Source organism: Mesoplodon mirus (assembly GCF_964341445.2).
Source record: "Mesoplodon mirus genome assembly, chromosome: X".
Classification (NCBI taxonomy): Eukaryota; Metazoa; Chordata; class Mammalia; order Artiodactyla; family Ziphiidae; genus Mesoplodon; species Mesoplodon mirus.
The window spans coordinates 111,729,945-111,747,297 of NC_138981.1; the positions used below are offsets into that span (position 1 = coordinate 111,729,945).

At 48.7% G+C, this 17,353-nt stretch overlaps 1 protein-coding gene across 3 annotated transcripts; it reads left to right on the plus strand.

Annotated features, from left to right (window-relative positions):
* Window positions 1-3,336: 3,336 nt before the first annotated feature.
* On the plus strand, window positions 3,337-13,047 carry RAB33A (RAB33A, member RAS oncogene family; the record flags this gene model as incomplete). 3 transcript variants are annotated; one of them, XM_082609836.1, is made up of 2 exons in its annotated part: window positions 3,337-3,594; window positions 12,479-13,047. In XM_082609836.1, the coding sequence occupies 2 exons, from the start codon at window positions 3,337-3,339 to the stop codon at window positions 12,932-12,934; spliced, it is 714 nt and encodes a 237-aa protein (XP_082465962.1). In that variant the 3' UTR covers window positions 12,935-13,047. The 3 variants fall into 3 exon arrangements, with proteins under 3 accessions (XP_082465962.1, XP_082465963.1, XP_082465964.1); XM_082609837.1 differs by having other exon boundaries at window positions 12,485-13,047; XM_082609838.1 differs by having other exon boundaries at window positions 3,337-3,611; window positions 12,479-12,652.
* Between the last annotated feature and the right edge of the window lie 4,306 nt (window positions 13,048-17,353).

A 17,353-nucleotide genomic window follows, 5' to 3' on the forward strand; every position in this document is an offset into this window, starting at 1 on the left:
AGTAGTTGTGGCGCATGGGCTTAGTTGCTCTGCGGCATGTGGGATCTTCCTGGACCAGGGCTCAAACCCATGTCCCTTGCATTGGCAGGTGGATTCTTAACCACTGTGCCACCAGGGAGGTCCCAGTAGTTGCCTTTTAACCTAAGGCTCTTTGGGGGGATAAATATTGAAAATATCAATTCCACAATAAGGTAAAAAATTATTTCTACTTATTTCATATTTTAAAGGTCTTGCAGACATTGAAATTTATTGCTATTTCTAAAAGCCAATAATAAACATGGATTGATTAAATACAAAGTTAATCATATCTGTTGGTGAAAGAAGCTTTGGAAAACACTATCAAAATCATGACGATCATATACCTATGAAAACAACTGGGTGTATTTGAAAGATAGTCATTTAATGATGCACAATTAACATACAAAAAAGACACTGTACAGCACATTTATTTTTGCAATAGGTACAATGAGGTTTTCTTGTCCTCTTAATAAAAAATTATATTTTATCATTTTGGGTGGCAAAAGCAACTTACGCATATTGAATAACTCCAAAACTATAAGTGAAAGTTCCCCAAAATCTCACTCCACAGAGTATTTTATTAGGGCATGGGGCCCATTTTGATATACCACATTTCCAGAAATCAGTGTTTCTACCTTACAAATATAATGTGAACGCTCAGACTCAGTGACAAGTTTTTTCTGGGAGCATGTGTCTAAATAAACTTATGTGGATGTAATATCTTTTTATATCTCCCAGAAAGTTAGCATTAATTATGGCTATGAATTAGCAAAGCTTCTTTTCACTCTTTTTTTATTTTTTGGCTGTGTTGGGTCTTCATGGCTGCGCACGGGCTTTCTGTAGTTGCAGCGAGCAGGGGCTATTCTTCATTGCCGTGTGTGGGCTTCTCACTGCGGTGGCTTCTCTTGTTGTGGAGCATGGGCTCTAGGCGCACGGGCTTCAGTAGTTGTACCACGCGGGCTCAGTAGTTGTGGCTCGCGGGCTCTAGAGCGCAGGCTCGGTAGTTGTGGCACACAGGCTTAGTTGCTCCGCGGCATGTGGGATCTTCCCGGCCCAGGGCTCGAACCTGTGTCCCCTGCATTGGCAGGCGGATTCTTAACCACTGCACCACCAGGGAAGCCCTTCTTTTCACTCTTACCTACTGGATATGCCTAATTAATAGTTACCTTTTTAAAAAAATAGCTACTCTTCTGTAGATAATGATCACCATGATCCGGCAAACTATTATGTAGACATCAACCAATCAGAAACAAAATACTGTACAATGAGGATTACTATTCACACTGGACAATGATAATTGGTATTCATAATGATGACCTTCGATTAGCCAACTAAGATTAAATCCTTCTCGAGGTTTAATACTGAATAGTATAATCTAGGGTTTTAGAAATGGGTGACCCACATATATGCTAAAAGAGTTAGCTATAGATATATCTGCTAACTCAGCTTAAAAAGCTTCTTAACTAGAAGACCCCATTTTCCTAGCCATTTTGAGTAACTTGGACTTGGCTGAGCAGTCACATTCCAGTTTGCTTAGAGATCTATCACTGATGCACTGAATTGTTCTCCTCATAGTGGGAATGGATTTAGTCATATTTGTCTCTTCTGCAGCTCAGCCTCACACACAAATAAGATGGTAACCCACGTGGGCTGCTGGAATCCCTGACCTTGATGGCGTTAGCAAATAACTCCTACGTCGGTGCTATTGGTATGTGTCAATATTACCTTAGCTTATGAAATATGTGGGAGGAGGGATAAAGTCTTAAAAGCAAACATAAACGGGCACATTTTATTGTATGTAAATTGTACCTCAGCAGAGTTGATTTCAAACAAATTCTGAACCTGCAAATCACTTCCAGCAGAGGGAATACTGGTCTTGACCAAGATGTGTTATGCTTATTAAGCCTTGGGAAGCTGCCCTCTTTTTAACACCGTAAGAAAGTTCTGTTCATTTATCATCTTCCAAGCATAACCTAGGCTTCTGGCAAATTAGACCCAACCACTTTGTTCTACATTCAGTTGCAGAGGGGTGAACGCTCCTAGGGGTTTCTAATTCCTTTTGAAACTCCACCATTCTGGAAGAATTTATGATTATATGGAGGGCTCGGGAATGCAACACACTGTGAGGTTTATGCTGTGTCCCAAGATCCCTCCACCTGGACCTGGAATGGTTAGCCCCGGAAACAAAGTCCCCTTTGGCTGAAGCTGCCACCACCAGCTTCCCCCTTCTTCTACCCCCATGTTCGGCCCTCTCCCGTGGCGGGCCTTCCCCATTGGCCAGACAAACACAACCGACTGCGGCAGCCAATGGGAGCCACTCTCCTGAACATTCAGAGGATGGGTGCTCGTGGTGTGATGAGGGGAGGTTGGCGCCTGGCACGCGCCCCCCTACATCTGACAAGTCTGTGACAGAAACACTAACTCCCCCTACACACGCACACCCGTGCCCCTGCCTACCTTTCGCAGCTGCGCGGGCCCCCATAACCCACAGCGTGTCTTGGCAGCGCCCTCCCCATCTCCTTGGGGCGCGCGAGCGCACCTGCTTTCTCAATAAGACAGAGCATCACTTTATCCTAAGGCTTGGGAGGGGGCTGCGGAGGCGCGGTGCAGCTGCCGGCCGCTTGGTGAAGGAGGTATCTCCGCCCCACCCCCCACCCCCGCCGAGTAGTGTGGCTCCAAGGCCGAGGTGCTCCAGAGATGCCTGAGGGTGCAGCTCTCTTTGTCCTCCCCAGCTGTGCCCGCTGACCCCGTGCGCTCCGAGAAAGTGGGGGTGGGGAGCCCGAAACCTATAAACCTATAAAATAAATGGGGGCAAGGAGAAAGGAAGACCATCCTGGGGTGGTGTGTGCGGCTCTCTCCACCCACCCTTTCCTCCTTAGGCTTCCTCCCTCCGGTGTGTCCCTGGAGTCCAGGCAGAGGAGGATCTAGGCAAAGGTGCGGTGGCGGCCGCGGCAGCCTGGGGAGCGCGGTAGGATCGCACGCCCGAGCGTCCCGTCCCAGCGCACAGGCGCAGGGAGAACGTTTGCCCACTCTCCTCCATCTCTCCTCCCCTCCCTGGCTTTTGTGTCGCTGTCTCAGAGCTGCTAGTAGGGTGCGCTGGAGGACGGGGGGCCCTGGGGTGAGAGGCACCCCCTTCACGCGCGCGCGCGCACACGTTGCTGGCGCACGCACACACGCGCGGATACAGACACGCACACTCTCACACACACACACATATACACACGCACAAAGCTCGCTCGCCTCGAGCGCACTAACGTGGCCGTTTTCTTTGTGTGGAGCCCTCGAGGGGGGTTGGGGCCCGGGTCCGGTCCGGGGGAGATGGCGCAGCCCATCCTGGGCCATGGGAACTTGCAGCCCACCTCGGCCGCTGGCCTGGCATCCCTGGAGCTGGACTCGTCGCTGGACCAGTACGTGCAGATTCGAATCTTCAAAATCATCGTGATTGGGGACTCCAACGTGGGCAAGACCTGCCTGACCTTCCGCTTCTGCGGGGGGACCTTCCCGGACAAGACTGAGGCCACCATCGGCGTGGACTTCAGGGAGAAGACCGTGGAAATCGAGGGCGAGAAGATCAAGGTGATCCAGACGGTCAGGTCCGGGAAGGGAGGGATCTGGGAGGGGGCCTTGCCAGAGGCGTTGCTCTAGTGGTTGTAAATGTCCAGCGCGTGGCTGTGTCGCCGCTTGCTGAGCCCAAGACCCTCGGCACGTCCTCATCCCCTTCGCCTCTCTCAGTGGCCCAGTACCCACCTCACCCGTTTTCTGAGGGCAGGCGGGAGTGGCTGCATTCATGCCCTTTGCCCCTGCCTGACAGCTCCCACTAGGAAAAGCCTGTTTGATCCTATCCTTGACCCTGAGCCGGGAGCAGCGGCACCTGTGGGCAGAGGGCGGTATGAAGAATCTCCGTCCTGGTCTGTGGGATGGATCCCAAAGCGCTTTACACATCTTGAGGTCCCTTCTACCTCGTGGGTGCCAATAGGTTGCAAAAACCTGCTTTAGCTAAGCCCCCAGGCCTTGCGGGGGTGGGGGGAGATGGAAATCCATAGAGAATGAAAGCTGCTTTATTTTAAATTACAAGTTATAATTAAGTTTAAGGCTGATTTGGAATGGGAGTGGTGTGGGGTGCTTCTGGCACAAAGCCATGAGCCCTTTTAAAGAAATTGAGACAGGGTTACCTGCCAACACTTCATAATAGATAAAACTAGTTCTTTTGGAAAGTACCCCTTAAGTGGTATCTTCTTTATTTGTCTGGGTACCTAATGCCCATTACTCATTCTGTGGGTATTGTCTTCAGCAGGCCTTTGTAAAAATGCAGAGCAACTTATCTGAGGGCTAAGGGAAGTGTCTTGGTGACCCCTCTCTTTGGTTTGTCAAGTAGGCTAAGTACAGGTATTCTTGTCTGACCATTTGTGCTCACTTTTGGTTCATAAAAGGTAGAAACTCGATAGGACAGTAATATTTCAATGTGCAGAGGATGGAGGGAGGGAGGACATGGCAAGGGCAGCTTCATGTGTCAGAGGAGCAGAGGGGGCAGGGTTATGGGCAGGAAAGCCACCTCAGAAGGCACTGGGCACTCAAGACCAACTTCTTTAGACCCACAGCTGGCCTTTTCTTAATTCTTTTTGTCTTTTAATTAATTAATTAATTAATTTTTGGCTGTGCTGGGTCTTCGTTGCTGCACGCGGGCTTTTCTCTAGTTGCAGCGAGTGGGGGCTACTCTTCCTTCGGTGCACAGGCTTCTCATTGCGGTGGCTTCTCTTGTTGTGGAGCACCAGCTCTAGGTACGTGGGCTTCAGTAGTTGTGGCACACGGGCTCAGTAGTTGTGGCTCGTGGGCTCTAGAACACAGGCTCAGCAGTCGTGGCGCATTTGGCTTAGTTGCTCTGTGGCATGTGGGATCCTCCTGGACCAGGGCTCGGACTCATGTACCCTGCATTGGCAGGTGAACTCTAAACCACTGTGCTACCAGGGAAGTCCCACAGCCGGCCTTTTCTTGAGCCTATGGTCGGACACTGTCGGGTGAAGGCAACCCTCCCCCCCTGGTGGGTAAACAGCCCCAGTGACCACAGGGCCTCTCTTCTGAGTGATGTGGAGAGAAGGACTGAGTAACTGAGGAGAATGATGAAATGCTCTAAACTGTACACGATTCCTGACTCCTTCATTATTAAAATGAATGTGTTTTAAAATAGCTTCAGAGACCAGGCCAAGGCACTAGATGTCAGGAATATGGGCAGCTCAGTGTTGGTAAGGGAGTGCTCTTGAAAACAACTGAGACCCAGGATCAGGAAGACAGGGCACTGTTTGGAAATGGTGATCTTTTTTGCCCCTCGCATTTTGGAGGGAATTGCTACATTTCCTTTCAAAAGTCAAAGTAGGTCAATATCTGCTTGGCTAGGACTTCTTTTAATGTAACATTGTAAGACTCTGGCATTTTTAAAACATGCCTTTTAAAATCCAAAATAGAAATGTACTTATGGATGTGCTCTTAAACCCTCAAAACCTTTTGAATTTAATGCTATCGCTTGTTTAAAATCGTGTCACATTGAGCCAACGAGTCCTCTGGATTTAACAGAGGGGGAAATAAGTCCCCTTGAAATTTAGATGGAGGAAAAAGGAAGCGTTTGGGAGTCTAGGGAAGGAGAACAGGGGGAGAGGAGAGGAGGAAGCCAGAAAGTGGGAGGTGAAAACGAGTGGAAGAGGGTCACTACCCAATGGCCTTGGGGAAATTTTGCAAAGATTCCTTCCCTTCTAACATCCAGTACTTGATCAAACTGGATTTTACAGTCTCTGCCAAAGATTCCGGACTTTTTCCCAGAGGGCAGAGCCTGTGACAATGTGACTCACTAGAAACAGAGCCCAGCACAGCACCACGTGCAGATAAATGCTTAACACAGGCTTTTTTGGGAAGATGATATTTTCAAGAGGGCAAAACCTTGTGACACTGCTCATGGAGGAGCCCTCTGAGTGCAGATTCTGAAGGAGCTCAGGGTGGGGTGTGGGAGCAGCGGGATGGGGACCCTGCCTCTGGCAAAGCTGCTGCAAGCTCAGGGCCCAAGCCGGCAGGCGAGACCAGCATGTCCTTGGGGAGATGGCAGAGAATGGCAGCTAGCAAATGAGCTCCATAGGAGATGATTTTGCCCCATACTCCGGCTGGCCTGAAGTTTCTCACGGAACAGGTACCAAAGGCACGCTAGGAGGTGACTGCCTTTGGGGAAGGGAGAAAAGTCCCCAGGCTGAGGTGGCCCTAGACCACAGCCAGCAACAGAAGGCTGTCAGGCTCTAAAATGCCAGTGCTCACAGGAGAGTGGCAGAGAGGTCTCAGCAAGCCCTTCTCTCAGTTTAAGAATAGGGTGTGGCCTCTCCTGGGCTGCCCTGCTGTGTCCCAGGGTAGCGAATACTGTCAACCCCTGCAGGGGGACGACTAATTTAGCATATTTGGGGCTACTGTCTTAATTACCAGGGCCATCCCTAGGGCCTTGAAGCCCCATTTGGTATCTCCAATCAATGTGTCCCCCATGCCCTCACAAGATTTATAATCTAGCATTTTCTAGTTCACAAGAACATCAAGAAAAGCCTGCAAGGAGTAGGCAATAATCATAATAACAACAACAAGTTCTATTTATTGAAGAAGCAAAGAGCACAGGCTAGGCACTTTCCATGCACTATCTTATTTGGTCTTCTCAGCAACCCTATGAAATTAGGACTATTATTACCATTCTTGTTTTAGAGATAAGGAGTCCAAAGTTAGAGAGATTAAATAATTTGCCCCAAGGCACGTGGATCTGACCTTCAGTATTTGACTCTTGAGCCCAAGCACTCTGCCATCTCACTATCCTGCCTTCCCCGTGACAGGGCCAGGATTTCAACCTAGATTCCGAGCTCATGCTCTTTCCTACTGCTCTCTCCTCTAGCGGGGCAGTATCTGGCTGGGGGGGGGGCATTGTGCTCAGGGGGAGGTGGCATGCCGGGCAACCAGCCTTATGGTCTCTTCTAGGCCAGGGGCTCAGGGTTTCAGCCCCAGAACCCAGGAGCCTTCAAGATGTCACCTTCAGCTGCACCCCAGACATCGAGCCGAGTACCTGGGTTTTACTTTTTGCACCTTGACTGTCTCATCTTGGGTATGAGAATCAGAGGATGTTCAGAGATGGAAGAGACCTTAGAGCATCTCTAATCCGACTTCCTTGTTTTACAGAGAGGAAACTGAGGCTCAGAGAGGGAACGTGACTTGCTCAAGATCACCCAGGGCCCGGCCTACAACTCAGGTCTCCTAATTCCCTTTTCGGTGCTCTTTCCATACACCATGCTGCCTGGCTTAGAAGAGCATGTAAATCCCCACTCTGGGCCAGCCTCATCGTCCATCCAACCCACAAAGTTACCTGTGACAGGGACATGGTGACACATCATATGGGAAAGCTGACAGTCCTCCCTGACACCAGCCTAGGAAGGATGGAGGCCTCCCCCAGTCTCCAAAGGCAGGGTGGAGCTTCCCTTAATGACCATTATGTGTCTCTCACCTTACAGGTTTAGCTAAATCATATTGCGCCTGTCTCAGTCTAAAAGCATTGGAAGATGCCAACTGGGGCGTGTGTTTGGGGGTGGGCAGGTAGTAGAGGGGAGGCTCAGTTCTAACTTTTGAGCCATTCCTTGTAAATTTTCATGCAAGCACCCCCTGCTGTCCAGTTGGGCTCCTCCTATAGCCTGGGCAACCCTCTGCCCCATCACTCCAGACCAGGCACGCTCGCTGCAGGACAACCGAGGCTGTGGGCAGGTGCTGCTCAGGATTGTGGATTTCTCTTCCTCTGCCGATCACTTGGAAAAACACCTTCGTGTGTTACATTACCGAGTGGCTGAGCTAAGCGTTCCCTCGGAAGCTGCCCGCAGTCAGAATGACGTCATGTCTTCCTTAGGGCTTCTGAGCTTCCATCTTCTGCCAGTTAGCTGAATGGTAAATTATCCAGCCGTTTTGTTGTTTCTCTGTCTCCATTGCTGCCTCTCTTGCTGTGGGTGAGTTTCTCTTTGTTGTCCTCCTTTGCTGTTCTCTGTGTCAGCCTGGTGTGTGAACGTGGTGTATCTTAGATGCAGATGGGACAGCCAGCTAGCTGAAGAGTTATCTTAAACTTTTCCCGTCATCCACTCGGGCATCCTCCAAAGGTTACAGATGTAGTTTCTCTCTTTTCCCACTTCTACCCCACACCCCCCACCAGCCTCCAACAAAAGGACATTCATGCCTCATCTGTAGAAAGATGCCAGATATGTTCCCTAGGGATAAGAAATACCCATGTCAGCTAAGAGCACGTGCAGGGGTGAGGGACTTGCCGAAGCTTGCTCAGGCAGCGGTAGCCCCAGGAAAATGGTTTACAAGGCTAGATTTATCTTTGGCAGCTCCCCACCCTGTGCCCCTTGACTCTCCAGAGCCCCTGTCACTTTGGGCCTGCCCCCAGCCACCCATGGCATGTTGCTGGCCTTCCTCTCTCTTCCCCCTCCCCACTGACTGCGTTTGCCTTGGCTCTATCTCATCATCAAGAAGCCAAGCTTGGACTTCCCTGGCGGGCCAGTGGTTGAGACTCCGTGCTTCCAATGCAGGGGACACAGGTTCAATCCTTTGTCAGGGCAGTAGGATCCCATATGCTGTGTGGCGCAGCCAAAAAAAGAAGCCAAGCTTTCTGCACTTTCCAGGATGAGCACCAACAGATCCAAGGAGCAGTGCTACCAGGACAGGGCTCATGGGCCCTCTGAGACAATGGCAACAGCTAATATTTGCAGAGCACTTTATACTGTGCAAAAGCTCTTCCTCGCATGTTATTTCATTTGGCTGGTCATTGACTCAGCTAGAAAGCTGAGGGGCTAGAACCCGGCTTTCCCAATTCCACATCTACTGCTGCGTTTCCAACAGCGCCAGCCCAATTAGCTGTCAGGCCAGACTTGATGGTGGCGGTTTCAGGCCAGGGACGAAGGGGGAGTGTATTAGGCACTGTGTCCTGTACTCACAGGGAATGCTAATCCTCACAGCATCCCTACCAGATTGCTGTGTTTATCCTTAGTTTCCAGAGGAGGACACTGAAGATAAAGTAACTTGACTGAGGACACCTAACTAGTGGGACATGATTGGGTTGAGATTTGCACCCTAGTTGGTTTGACTCCACTATACCCCACTGGCCCTTGGAGAGAAAAGAGGGTCCTGGGGGCATGTGTGTGGCTAAGGGGCAGGCGTCAGATGCAGTGCCCACAGGAAGGGAGGACTGGGTGAGGGAGCGCCAGCTGCCAAAGGGAGAGGAGATGCTCTCACTGTCCGACAGAGACCAGGGGTTTATGAGGATGCGGAGAAGGACAGGGACACTAAACCCAGAAACAAAATGAGGTCTGTCGTGTTCCAGCGATCCTGACTGCCGTGCTGTCCCTTTCTGATGGCTCTTGAGGCCACAGCATTGGCTCTTCTGATTCTCTGCTGTGAACAGCCTGCTTCCTGGCTCCCCTCCCACCACAGACAGGGGTGCAAAGAACCTGGGGTGGGGTTTCTAAAGAACTGGAATGAGAGCAGTAGTTGAAATTCTGAGCCTCCAAATAAAAGCTTCAAGGCTCCCCAGGCACTGGAAAGGCAAAGGAGGTCTCCAGCAGAGAGGGCCCTCCCTGCAGTTCTGGCAGCTTGGGTGGCGTGCATAATTCTGAAGCCATAGAAAAGCCAAACAGCCAAACTACTCAGCCCCAAACACCTCATACACTCCCACCCACGTTCCTGCTAGTGGCAGGTATTTTTAGAGTCCTGAGCTCATGGTGTTAAAGCATCTGCCACATGCCTGAGGGCTGGTAGGCATTCAGCCTTACTCAGAGGCAAGAGTTCCGACTACCGGAGGGTGGGGGTGGGAGCCAAGTGGTAATGATATTCTCGCAGGATACCTGCCCTCTTCCCACTGACCTCCGTTCCTTTCCTGGCCTGCTCTCCTCTTTCTTCCTGCTCAGAGCACCAGAGAGGTGGAAGAAATGAAAATCTCTTCCGTCTCTGCTTGCCGAAGCAAATCAGCCTTTGAGGACTTATGTTTTTCTGGGTAACCAAAGTCAAATGTTGTCTCTGAAATCACCTTGGCAGATACCTAGGATGCCAGACAGTAGTTTTGCTGGCTCAGGCCAATACTGCTTTTTGATCACGACGACGATTATTGACAAGCATGATGACGAGTGATCTGATGCAGAAAAAGACTGCTTACAGTCTAGCTGGAGGGATGCCAAGAACACTGATGAAACAACTAGAGAACAAATAAATATATTCTAAATGGTGTGGTGCAGACTCAAAGTGCGATAGGAATGCCTAAGGAAAGAGAATTGAAGAAAAGTTGGAGAAGGTTTTAGGAAGAAGGTACAGTGTGAGACGAGCCTGGAAGAATGGGTGAGATGTGGATAGAGCAATGAGGGGGCAACCACTTCTGTAGGGGAAGGTAGACTAGAAGGACCAAAGGGACAGAGGAGAGAATGAAGCAGGTGCAGCTGAGTAGTTGGAAACCAGCTTGGGTGGGGTCCGATTAGGGCAGACAAATGTTTCCATTTTGATGTCACATGCAGTAGAGGGCTATCGGAATTGGCTGAAGAGGAGGATGACATGCTGATACAAGCAGGGATTTAGGAAGGCTAGTTTGAAAGTGGTATGCAAGAGGCACTGGAGTGGAGACGTCTAGAATCCAAAAGACTTTGCTGTAATCCAGGAGTGAGGAGAGGAGAGTCTGACCAAGAGACATGGAAATCTAAATAGAAGAAAGAGATGAATTCGAATGTCGTGCCAAAGGAATATGGAGGCCATCTCCATTGAGGAGATGAAGGGAAGCCTGGACAATGAAAACTGATGTTCACAATGATGACTCTGGGGCCCTGTAAGATCTTCATTCAGCAAAGAGATTTAATTATATTTACTAGATTATACTTACTGACTGCTAACTCCAAATAAAGGCTATACTTCGTTTTAAGAACCATAGTAGTCAATTAGTGACCATAATCACATTTTCTTTCATAACTGAGAATTGTATAAGGCCTTGGGACTGTCGTTCTCAGCATGATTTCTCTTGTCCAAGACTTTGGATGTATAACGGGAAATAGATTGGGCTGAATGTGTTTAGACTCCAGAGTATCCCCTGGGAGTTGTATCTTTACATATGTTACTGATTGGCGTGATCCCAAAAGCTGAGATGCAGAAGAAAAATCCAGTGAGCTAAATTACCTTTTACATAACAAAGAAGTGAACTTAAAATCAATTGAGCCACACGGTGAGATTTTAACACTAACTTTGTTTTCTTTAAAAAGTCATGAAAAAAAAACCCAAACCAAACAAACAAACAAAAAAAACCACAAAGTGATGTATGCATGCAGTAGAAAATTTGGAAAACATAAAAAAAAAGAAGAAACTAAATATCACCTAAGTTCCACTGTTCATAAATAACCATTAATGTCCTGGCCTATACACTTCCAGTCTTTCCTAGGCATATGTCTATGTTTAATTTTTTTTAAAAAAATTGGGACCACAGCATATGAAAAATTTTGTTTCCTACTTTTTTCACTTACATTTTATGAGCATTTTCTACACCATTTATTCTATGAAAAGGTTATTTTAACGGCTGCATAATAGCCCATTGTATAGATATATATTGGGTTGGCCAAAAAGTTCATTCAGGTTTTTCATAACATCATATGGAAAACCCCAAATGAAAATTTTGGCCAACCCAATACATACATTTTAGCTGCTCCTCTCCTAGTGAATATTTAGGTTGTTTCCTATTGTTTTTCTTTTAAGTGATTAAGATCTTTGTGCAGAATTTTGACCACATATCTCTTTCTTTTCTTTTTTTTTGCTCTCCCCCCGTTTTATTGAGATATAATTGACGTACATCACTGTATAAGGTTAAGGTGTGCAGCATAATGGTTTGAGTTACGTATATTGTGAAATAATTACCACAGTAAGTTTAGTGAGCACGCATCATCTCATACAGATACAATTAAAAAGAAAAAGCCAAAAGAAGAAAAAGTTCTTCCTTGTGATGAGAATTCTTACGATTTATTCTCTTAACAACTTTCATATATATTATACAGCAGTGGTAACTATGGTCATCATGCTGTATATTATATCCCAAGTACTTATTTACGTTATCTGCTATTTCTTTTGTATAGATTTCTGGAAGTGGGATTCTAGGCTCTAAGAGTTTTGTACATTTTTAAGGTTTTTGATAATACTGCCAAATTGCCCTCCAGGAAAGTTGACCAATTTACATTCCAGTTTTTCAACTAAAAACCTTAAGAAAGACTTAATAAACCCTGAAAGAAACTTCTCTCTATATGTTGATAAGTCCATTCTGCCAATTTGTCGAAGAACCACTTCCTGTGTCAGGGCTTGTCACCTCACTTTTATAATGCCACAGAACCATGTTTTCTCCTATCTGTTCATGTTTCACTTTCTGACTCCAAATACGGGTCTTTGTATCTTCCAGGTTCAGGTGTGGGACACCGCCGGTCAGGAACGCTTCCGAAAAAGCATGGTCGAGCATTACTACCGCAATGTGCATGCCGTGGTCTTTGTCTATGACGTCACCAAGATGACATCCTTCACCAACCTCAAAATGTGGATCCAAGAATGCAATGGGCATGCCGTGCCTCCACTAGTCCCGAAAGTGCTTGTGGGCAACAAGTGTGACTTGAGGGAACAGATCCAGGTGCCCTCCAACTTAGCCCTGAAATTTGCCGATGCCCACAACATGCTCTTATTTGAGACATCGGCCAAGGACCCCAAAGAGAGCCAGAACGTGGAGTCAATTTTCATGTGCCTGGCTTGCCGATTGAAGGCTCAGAAATCCCTGCTCTATCGTGATGCTGAGAGGCAGCAGGGGAAGGTGCAGAAACTGGAGTTCCCACAGGAAGCTAACAGTAAAACTTCCTGTCCCTGTTGAAACCAAACGGTGTAAATACAAAAGCAGTTATCGCTGGAGGTTTTTTCTTTCCCTTTTTTCCGTGCCTGTGTAACACTGACACCTGCTTGTTTCCATACAAATTGATATTAAAATAAAATTTGTATAGATTATCATATGCCTTCATGTCTTGCTTTCCTCCAAGAAGACATTTCTTTTTTTTTTTTTTTTTTTTTTAATTTTTTGCCTTATAACAAATTTAATCAGTTATACATATACATGTTTCCATATCCCCTCCCTTTTGCGTCTCCCTCCCACCCTCCCTATCCCACCCCTCCAGGCGGTCACAAAGCACCGAGCTGACCTCCCCGCGCCATGCGGCTGCCCCCCACCAGCCATCCACCCCACGCTTGGCAGTGTACATATGTCCATGCCGCTCCCTCACTCCGCCACAGCCCACCCCTCCCCCTCCCCACATCCCCAAGTCCACTCTCTAGCAGGTCCGCGTCCCCACTCCCGTCCCACCCCTATGTTCTTCACGACATTCCCCCTCCTAAATTCCATATATATGTGTTAGCATACAGCACTCGTCCTTCTCTTTCTGACCCACCTCACCCTGCACGACAGACTCCAGGTCTATCCACCTCACCACAAACAGCTCAACCTCACCTCTTTTTATGGCTGAGCAACACTCCACTGCACATATGTGCCACATCCTCTCCACCCACCCATCCGACGATGGACACCCAGGTTACCTCCATCTCCGGGCCATTGTAAATAGGGCTGCCATGAACATTTTGGTACATGTCTCTTTTTGAATTATGGTTTTCTCAGGGTATATGCCCAGTAGTGGGATCGCTGGGCCACATGGCAGTTCTATTCGTAGTCCTTCAAGGAACCTCCATACCGTTCTCCACAGCGGCCGCACCAATTCACACTCCCACCAGCAGTGCAAGAGTGCCCCCCCCCTCCACACCCTCTCCAGCATTCACCGTCTCCAGATTCCTCGATGATGGCCATTCCGACCGGTGTGAGATGACACCTCACCGCAGTTCTGATCCGCATTCAAGAAGACATTTCTGATTGTGATGAGTAGAAGAGGCAGCTCGCCCTGCTAGAAAGGCACACTCCCTACCAGCCTTCTACGCTGCCTGAAATGCTCATCCTTTGAGTCACTTCTTCAGGACTAATTCATTCTCTCACATGATGTCATCAGTGGGCAGAAACACCCGGAGGGGGTGGAATACAGGACAGGTATGTGGTTCTAGGGAGTCAGTGCAGGCAGAGGGATAGAGAAGTTTTGAAAGGAGACATTGACTCATCATTATTTCCTAGTTTCCTTGGATGTCGAGAGTAGGCTGCTCTCTTCTTATTTCCCAAAATTTAAAAATAAAAATATAGGTTGCCCAACAGGCCCAGTTCCTTCCAACGCCGTTAGCTCCTGCTTCCCCATTTTTCACCAAGCAGCCCCTGATACCAAAAGTATTTCTCTCCCCCTGCCCTTTCTTGAAGAGGGCAGGGTTCAAGCTAACATAGGTCTATGATGTCCCCAGATCTTTGCTGGAAGAAATGTAACAGGAGGATTCATCCCCTACGTTCCAAGACCCTCTGATTTAGTTGTGAGAACAATGTACACACTGAAACTACTTGGAAACAAAAATTAGACAATAATATTACCAAGTGCAAGACTGTGCTATGGAACTTGAGAGCATCATATACTCAACATCAGGGAGGAGTCACCAAAAAAATCATTGAACTTATTTTGGTTGTTGAATAAAGTGTAATATTTGGATTGGTAAAGAGGAGGGGAGTAGGCAAAAGTAGGGAGGCAGGAACGACCCTGGGGCTTGGGCAGGAGGACAGCTAGGAGTCTGGCCCACTGACAGCTGAGCAGCCCACGCCCCAGGCAGGACAGTTTATTGCTTTTTGAGCCAGTGGGAACTTCTGGTGGCTCTCCAGCAGAAGTCCTGTAGGTATTTCTTGTACATCTGGTCCTATGGATGTGAAAGCTCCTTGTCCAATGGTTAAAGAAACTAAAAGTGGCTCTGAAGGTGTATCTATTGTACAACAGCCCCACGTAGATTTCTTTGCTTGGGGGTGCTCCTAAAGGTAGCCCTCTTGTTGGAAGCCCAAGAGGAGGGGAGGGGGTCCCAGACAGATAGCACCTGAGCACTGTCCTCTGATAGGCACACGCAGCTCTGGCCCTGCCCCTGACAGTAAAGGGTAACAGATGTGCTTCCCACCCAAACAGCCTGTCTGCTCCTGCGTCCCTCACTGACTACTTCCCCACCCAAACCCACTCCCGCCTGGTCTCAGCCTCGGCCCAGCCGCCAGTCTGGTTCTCATCACTTTGTTTCTGCCTGGATCCTGGTTTTTGGAGTCTTCCTAGTACCCCCAGTTAAGGCTGTGTTTTCTGACCGGTTGTCCCCACCCAACGTCCTGCCCCCGACTCTCACCCGAGGGGCTGGGGTCCTGTTGTCTGTTGGTGAACTGCCCGCTGAAGCCCCTGTCGCTGTGCTTCTCCCCGATGGAATACCCCAGGACCTTGTCTCAAACTTCAGATGCCGACTTCTTGCCCAGGATACGGACTACTGTTGTGGCATCTTTTGGCTCTCGTGACCTGGCTGCAGGGCCGGGCCACCTCTCAGTGGCTGCGGGGACACTTGTCCATACTAATGGATGCATTTTAGTCCGGGTCCCGGCCCGTCTTGGTCACACCCGTTTCTGCTTTAACAGGGTCAAGATGACAACATTCCAAGTCCTCTGACCAGGATTGCCTCTGACACCTTTCAGGCATTCAACAAACGTTTACTGAGCACCTACTGTGTGCCACTGTTCTAGGCCCCGGGGATACATAGGTAAACAAAATAAAATCCTACTCTCATAAAGGAGACAGACACTAAACAAGAAATGAGATATATAAATGAGATCGTCTGAGAGAGTGATAAGGACTCCACGGGCCATAAAATGGGGTAAATGGACAGAAAGTGCGGGAGGTGGGGGGAGGGCAACATATTAGATAGAGTGGTCACAAGAGGCATCTTTGAAGAGAGAACATCTGAGCTGAAACCTAAATGAAAGAAAGCAACCAGCTGTGAGGGAAAAGAACCCCAAGCAGAGGAAACAGCAGATACCAAGGCCCTGAGGCAGGGGTAAGGTTGGTGCATTTGAGGAACAGAAAGAGGGCTGGTGGGGCTGAGCAAGCAGGGAGGAGAATGTCGGTTTATTTAAGTGCAGTGGGAAGCCAGTGGAAGGGCTTAGCATCATCTAGATTCAGTAACCTTTGGGAAGATTCAGCAGGTTTACTGATCGGCAAGGGGAAAAAGCCTCCAGTTTTCTTAGCTCCTCTGAGAGGAATAGGCAGCCTTCCCGGGTGCCTCCTGAGTGTGGGCCCCAGGGATGTCCCTTCCATGCTGGCTGCTCCCCACCTTAAAATCCAGACTTGAAAACTGCCCCCAGACAATTACCTTTTTGTAATTGGTACCGCCAAGGCTCTGGTAGTTTTGCTGCCAAAAGCAGGCACTCACCAATCCTACCTGCCTGTATCTTCTGCAGCTCACCTGCCCAATCCCGTCCCTTCCTGTAGGATGACATTGCTCTCGCTCAGGCACCTAGGGACAGCCAAGAAGTCAGGGGGTTCCCCACTGTGGCCCCAGGAATCCTGAGAAGCTCTGGGCTCCATCCAGTCTCCCAGCCCCAGAACTTCCTGCTGGCAGCAGCAGGGTGGCATGGTGGCGCCCAGGCCTCCCACAGACTGAGCAAGAGGACCTGGGAATGGGCTGTTCCCAGAGTGCACCCAGAGGAAGGGGACTCAGGAGGCCAGAAAACGGTGACACCCTTGTTGCTGTGAGGGTGGTGAGGAGCGGGGGGCTTCAAGAGACACAGGCTCCTCATTCAGCCTCAGTAAAGCTCTGGAACGATGCATGATGGCCAGTATCTCCCCTCTACAGCTCCCCTTCACTTTCCAGACCTGTACCCTTGAGTCTTCAACTGTGCTTCAACAGAGGCAGGACCTGGAGAAATAACTACGAACATTTCAATGCCTAGTGGATACCAGACCCTGTACTAAAACACTTTATATTTTTTCACTAGCTCATTTAATCTTCCTTCAACCCTGTGAGGTAGGGATAATACCTTCCATTTTACCGATAAGAATATGGGTGCTGACCTGTCCAAGGTAGTAACTGGTGAAGGGAAATTTGTCCTACTTCAAGTCTAGGCTCTTTCTATGATATTATACTGTCTTTCCAGCTGGTTCCAAGCTCCAGGATTTCTCCCCTTGCAGGGACTGTGGGTTTGCTCCAGCCAGTCCCCCTGACCTATGGAGGCTTGACCAAGAGGCCACTCAATATCCGGGAGGCCAGACGGGGACATTCCTCCCTGAATGGGACACCCCTGACCACATCCTCCAGGAAATCCAATTGGCTGACAGAAGAAGTGTCAGCTCCAGGCCAAAGGAGT